The sequence below is a fragment of the Lolium rigidum genome, chromosome 1 (genome assembly GCF_022539505.1).
Source record: "Lolium rigidum isolate FL_2022 chromosome 1, APGP_CSIRO_Lrig_0.1, whole genome shotgun sequence".
In the NCBI taxonomy this organism is placed as follows: Eukaryota; Viridiplantae; Streptophyta; class Magnoliopsida; order Poales; family Poaceae; genus Lolium; species Lolium rigidum.
In genome coordinates this window covers 200,292,510-200,299,356 of record NC_061508.1, presented here as the reverse complement: position 1 = coordinate 200,299,356, position 6,847 = coordinate 200,292,510, and the positions used below count along the sequence as shown (strand labels likewise).

The following is a 6,847-nucleotide window of genomic DNA, read 5'->3' as shown; positions in this document are numbered from 1 at the left end:
AAATGTATTTCATATGATATAGATTGCATATCATAGATAATAATATTTTTTTCCATATGGTCAAACAAACTTTACAAAGTTTGAGTTTGACTAAAATTTATATGCAACATATTTTTAGAAGGGAGGGAGTATGAATGAACGGAGAGAGAGTACTACATAGTAGTACTACATCCTAATAGTGAATTGCAAAGAACTAGTACCAATTTGATCAATAGGCACACTCTCCATCATCATGCAGACACTGCATCTATTGTCTGAAAGAAAGCAGAGATATGTTATCCACTGAATGTATGTCCACCGAGCAACCCGTCCATACTATGAGCTACAACTAACCACTATATTTGACATCTGTAAATAAACCACCTTTTTCAGGTTTTAACAATAAAAACTACCATTTGTAACTACCAGATAGCTAGTGATGTTACTTTCATGCACACAGCACACAAACATTTGTTAATCAAGGATTAATCATCATCAGTAAACATATATACCAAGGACGAACAAACTAGGGTTCCCACATGTACTAAAGAAAAAGTGACAGCAACAAGTGTTGCTCCCCCCTGCCCCATTTGGTAGGCCCCTTTCTTCCTTTCTTTGCCTTTGCTCCCGCCTCCTCCCATGATAAATACCAGCACCTTGCAATCAGCCACCCCAACCAGACAAGTAAACCAAGTTGGAGTACTAGAAAGCAGAGGCCGGTCACCGATCGTTTCTCTTCTTCATTGCTCCACCTCCCGTCATCGTCATATACACAACTACTATAGAAGATTGAGTGAGATCGTCATGGCGCCTCAGGAATTGCATGACGATGTTGGTAAGCACAAGGAGCCGCCCACTTCTACTTGTACCACCACAATCAGCAACAACAGCCCTTCCGGTGCCGTCCATCCTACCACCTCCAGCCCACCGTCGGTTGCCTCCGGCCACCGCTCCGCCGCGAACTCCTTCCCTCTCGTCCTCAAGGTAATGTTTGGTGTACATGCACTGCATATACGTGCGCTTGTGCACATTTATTCGTGTGAAATGTACTCAAGGTAAGCGATGACTGATGAGACCGACGTGTGCACATGCATGGGTGCAGTTTGAGGAAGTGGTGTACAAAGTGAAGGTTGGGCAAACGACGGGGGGATTGTGCGCGAGGGTGTCGTCGGCGTGCGCGGTGATCGGCGGCGGGGCGGCTGACGGGAAGAATAAGGCTGCCGTGTTGCCTCCGAGGGAGAAGACGATCATCAGCGGGATGTCCGGGGTGGTTCGGCCGGGGGAGATGCTGGCGATGCTGGGCCCGTCTGGGAGCGGCAAGACGACGCTTCTGACGGCGCTAGGCGGGCGACAACGGCACGCACTGCTGTCCGGGAAGATCACCTACAACGGGCAGCCCTTCTCCGGCGCCGTCAAGCGCCGCACAGGTTTCGTGACGCAGCACGACGTGCTGTACCCGCACCTCACCGTGTCAGAGACGCTCTGGTACACGGCGCTGCTCCGGCTCCCCCGCGCGCTGGGCGCCGGCGAGAAGCGCGCGCAGGCGGAGGCTGTGGCGCGGGAGCTGGGCCTAACCAAGGTGGCCAACAGCATGGTCGGCGGCGTCCGCGGCGTGCGCGGCCTCTCCGGCGGCGAGCGCAAGCGGGTCAGCATCGGGCTGGAGATGCTAGTGGACCCGAGCCTTCTGCTCCTCGACGAGCCCACCTCCGGGCTCGACTCCACTACCGCGGCCAGGATAGTCGGCACGCTCCGCCGCATGGCCGCCGGCGGCGGGCGTACGGTGGTGGTGACCATCCACCAGCCGTCGTCCCGCCTCTACCACATGTTCGACAAGGTGCTCTTGCTTTCCGCGGACGGGCGACCTGTCTACTACGGCCGCGCCGCCGACGGGCTCTCCTACTTCGCCTCCATCGGCTTCGCGTCGCCGCTCTCCCTCAACCCCGCCGACCTCATGCTGGACCTCGCAAACGGTAAGACAAGGACCACTCAGTACTCCACCCACTCAGCACCACTAACCCCATATTCTCATCTTTAATTCTCTTTACTTACCCTTTTTATGATGCTTTCCAGTTCGTATGGCATGTTGGCATGTGCAGTTCAATTCCATTCCATCACCCTGACCTCAGTACCTCACCCATATACAAACCCACATTATATATCCTCGAAAAGAAAGAAAATGTTAGGCACATTGCTCGTTGCAGGCGAGAGCTTAGGGTATTTCAAAAATCGGGCTAATAAATTATCAAGAAGAACTCAATTCTTTACAAAAATTGGTTCAAATTTGGAAAATAATTTTCCTTCCCTAATTTTAGACACGCCAATCAAACTTTCAAAATTTTAACTATGATATCATTAGTTTTATTTAGAACATAAATTTGAAAATCATACACATATAAATTCATCCCAAATCTTATTTCTATAATCATATAATTTTCCTCGGTTTATATACATATATTACAATAAAGAGAAAATAATATCTTAAAGAAGTGATTGTATATATATCATCCCTCGCACTAAGAAGTAAGAACCCCTGCCAAACGATATTTTCTTCTTGGTTTTATCTTTCTTGTTTTAATATCTCTATTATTTTAAGGTGGTGCACAAACGACAAGATGTCGTCAAATATGAGCGATAGAAAATGAGACAGTGTAAGTATATGAAAAACAAGAAAGGAAAAGCCATGTGGTACTAGAATATTGAAATTGTCCGGGCACCAACACTTCACAAAATATTGTAACGTACCACACTGAAAATATAGTTATAGAACCTGATCCTCGACCACAGTTGTTCGGTTATTAACCACCTAGCAAGAAAAGATAAAATTAAGTAAAGCACTAGTGCACTAGACAACATATGCCATAGCCACCAAGAACTAAAATAAGATACTTTTTGGTAAAAGGAATAAAAAAGAAAACGATAAAGAATGGAAGAAGGAAAAAAGGTCCGCGTAATCAGCAGCACAAAACAAATGTTGTGCCAAGATCGTGTCCCCGATACGGTGCGCGCATGCAGGGGGCTTCTTTTCCATGGATTTCTCCCCTTTTCCTGCATCTGCATCAGCGTCGATCACCATCGCCGTCGTGTCGCGCTTGTGATTGACTACACGTACGCGCACGCCAAATCGGCGGCCACTCAGGGGGAGCCGAAACGGCAATGGCGATGATCCATCAAGCTGGGTGGGGATGAGAGTATGAGACACGGACAGGGACGCACTGCTCCCTCCACTCCCCAATCATGGCCACCACCACTCCGGCCCGTCGCCTCCTCATCATTCGCTCCTCCATTCCGATCTTGAAATTTCTGTGCACAATGGCGGACACTTGTCGAGTTCGTGGGGGGAGGTTCACTGCTGATCACTGTGCCTTGGGCTGTGCATGCAGGTATCGCGCCGGATACGAGCGGCGACGGCTGCGGGGTAGCGGCGGCGGTGCCTGGCGGCGGGAGCGAGGCAGAGCAGAAGGAGGTGAGGGGCAAGCTGGCGGCCGCGTACGAGCGACACATTGCTCCTGCGGTGAAGCTGGACATATGCTCGAGCGAGGCGTGCGGCACCGGCGACGGCGTGCATGGGGCACGGCGACGAGGCACCGCAAGGGTGGAGTGGACGGCCGGGTGGTGCACCCAGTTCTCGGTGCTGCTCCGTCGCGGGCTCAAGGAGCGCCGCCACGAGTCGTTCAACAAGCTCCGGATCTTCCAGGTGCTGACCGTGGCGTTCCTGGCGGGGCTCCTGTGGTGGCGCACGCCGGCGGCGCACCTGCAGGACCGGACGGCGCTCATCTTCTTCTTCTCCGTCTTCTGGGGCTTCTTCCCGCTCTACAACGCCGTCTTCGTCTTCCCGCTGGAGCGGCCCATGCTGCTCAAGGAGCGCTCGTCGGGGATGTACCGCCTCTCCTCCTACTTTGCCGCGCGCACCGCCGCCGACCTCCCCATGGAGCTCGGCCTCCCCACGGCGTTCGTGATCATACTCTACTGGATGGGCGGCCTCGACCCGCGCCCGGCGTCCTTCATCCTCTCCCTCCTCGTCGTGCTGTACAGTGTCCTCGTGGCCCAGAGCCTCGGGCTCGCCGTCGGCGCGGTGCTCATGGACGTCAAGCAGGGGACCACGCTCGCATCCGTCATCACCATGGTCTTCCTCATCGCCGGCGGCTACTACGTGCAGCACATCCCACCCTTCGTCGGGTGGCTCAAGTGGCTCAACTACAGCTTCTACTGCTACCGGCTCCTCCTCGGCATACAGTTCCCCCACGGCGGCGGCGTCTACGACTGCGGCGGCGGCGCGCTCTGTCCGGTCTCCGAGTTCCCCGCAATCAAGGCCGTCGGTCTGAACAACCACTGGATCGACGTCTGCGTCATGGCGCTCCTCCTCGTCGGCTACCGCGTCGTCGCCTACCTCGCCTTGGACCGCCTGCAGCAGAGGTGATTGAAATGAAGTCCACGAAGATGAGAGTATATTTCAACCCATCCACCAAGAGCTAGTTAACTGAGCCAAAACGGATTAGTAATTGACCGGCCGGGAAACCTAGCTAGTACTGTAGCTGATTGTTCTTTTGAAGGCCGGCCGCGTCTTGGCTCGATGGATTAATTGCGATCGAGACCTGATGAGGCTCGATCTTGGCGGGAACAGAGAGCAGAGGAAGGAAGAAGTTCGTAATTGGCGATGAGTACTACCATGAGTACTACTCCTACAGTAGTTGAGATCTTGTAATAAGTAGTGCCAGTGGGATTAAGAACCCACCCTTGTGTAATAGTTCAAGGAAATACAATTCGAACCTGCAGCTCAGCGGCTGCATCTTGCCTCTCACAAACAATCTTCAAGAACGCTCCTGATTCAGCAGTCGCTTTTGTTTCTTCAGAAAAGAAGTACTCCGTACTAACATCTGTTCTCCAGCGACAAATAACTTGCCATGTGCTGGATGATCGCAGGAATCGTTATGGAAAATATGTCATATCTCTGCATGATCGCAAGAAGGATAATGATCCTATTCCCCCGGGGATCGCACTCCCGCAACCTCCGGACACGCGTCGGTTGGATGCCTTCAATCGTATGGTCGATATTTTCCCTAGGCCCACTAGCCACCGCTCCCGCAAAAGGAAAAAAACCTATCTCCAACCTCCTCCACACAATTTCTAGCGCGTTCTGCCGTCGCGCGGCCGCTGCTCCTCCCTCACGCCTAGCGCCGCCACCTCTCCTCTCTCAGCGCCCCGCGCCAGCCGCCGCCGTTTCTCCCTCAACGCCGAGCGCCGCCGCCGCTCCTCTGGAATGGGTCACCCGCCGCCGCCCGACCTCTCCCGCGCACCGCTGAGGGAGGCCGCCACCATCACACCAGCGAGCAAGGGGAAATCGCCTGAGGGAGAGACTCTGCCTCTGACCTCCATGGTCAACAGCGTTTCCTCTCGACCACACCAGCACCTCCCCTACCGCGCACCGCCGTAGAGGCCGCCGCCATGGATATGATGGTTCGTGGATGGAGGCCGCAGCCGACCGCGGTCGCCGCCGATGCTACCAGCGCCGTCTTCATCTCGCGCTCCTCTGCTTCATTAGGAGTTTTGCTACATTAGACCTGCGATGTTGCTACCTGCGGAGGCCGTTTTTGCTATTTAAGGTGTCCAGCATTGCTACCGGTGGAGGGTGGATTTTTGCTGCGGGCCGAGGCCTACTTTTGCTACCATAGACATAGGGTGTTGCTACTAGCGCCTTCTGACGTTGCTGTCATGGACGGACGGAGTTGCTGCAACCTCGAACGATGTTGTTGCTGGCTACAGGCGGGGTCTTCATTGATATCTTAGAGCATTTGCAACATATGAATAATAAAAATTGCTACAATTTATTTACGGTTTTGCTACCGTTACGTAATATTTTTGCTACGGGGTCTCCGACGAGGTCTCCGGTGAAACTCCGGTGAGCTTAGACTTTTTCTTTCGTTTCATGGACGAACCGTTTTTTGCTACATACAATTGCTACCGGGGTGTTATTTTTGCTGCCGGAGATATTTTTTGCTTCATGCAAATCTGATCGTAAATGATGTCAATCCGACGGTTGGGGATCCGGGGGCTGGGGAATCAGATCCCCGGGTGACGCCCAGCACTATCCTCGCCAGAATCAGCAAACTATGCCAAATAACAAAATTGAGAGAAGCACCAAACTATGCCATTTGTGCAGAATGCTTTTCGCTATGAAGCCATATGGAGACAGGCGCCTTCTGGATGATCATCTAGGCCGCCTGAGGCAAACCGCTGCTTGCCAGGCCCATCTGGGCGAGGCTGCCTGTGCTATTTCGGTTTTCCACTGTTTTCGGTTTCTTTTAGTTTCTTTTGGTTTTTATCCGGTTTTCGGCTGGTTTTTCAGTTTTTCTCATCAGTTCTTTTGAACTTTTTTAATAAATTGAATTTTCCAATTTTAAATTTTTTCAGTTTGAAATTATTACAGATTTTAATTTGTTTGAAGAATTTCAAACTTTGTATATTTTTTAAGTTTGAACACTTTTCAATTTTGAACTTTTTTCAAGTTTTAACTTTTTTCTAGATTTGGAATTTTTCACTTTTTAAAATTTTGTACGTTTTTTAATTTTAAATATTTTTCAGATTTGAACTTTTTCGGATTTCAACATTTTGTAAACTTGAACATTTTTAATCTAAACTATTTTTATATTTGAACTTTTTAAGAACTAAACATTTTTCAAGTTTAAACAGAAAGAACCAAAATCGAGGGTTACCGGGCCACATTCCTCGTGGCCCATGGCCGAAGCTCTCCAGGCGGGAGCGACCATCCCGCCCGCTTAAGGCGGGGAATAGGAGCCCCCGGAATAGGCTGAGACCTATAGGGACACGCTGGAGATGTCAACACTACTAGGAAAAGCCTTATTGTCGGTGC

At 51.3% G+C, this 6,847-nt stretch overlaps 1 protein-coding gene across 1 annotated transcript; it reads left to right on the top strand.

The window, feature by feature from the left end:
- Window positions 1-668: 668 nt before the first annotated feature.
- Window positions 669-4,627, top strand: LOC124687943 (ABC transporter G family member 14). Its single transcript, XM_047221670.1, has 3 exons — window positions 669-963; window positions 1,082-1,949; window positions 3,360-4,627. The coding sequence occupies exons 1-3, from the start codon at window positions 784-786 to the stop codon at window positions 4,394-4,396; spliced, it is 2,085 nt and encodes a 694-aa protein (XP_047077626.1). The 5' UTR covers window positions 669-783; the 3' UTR covers window positions 4,397-4,627.
- The last annotated feature ends 2,220 nt before the right edge of the window (window positions 4,628-6,847 follow it).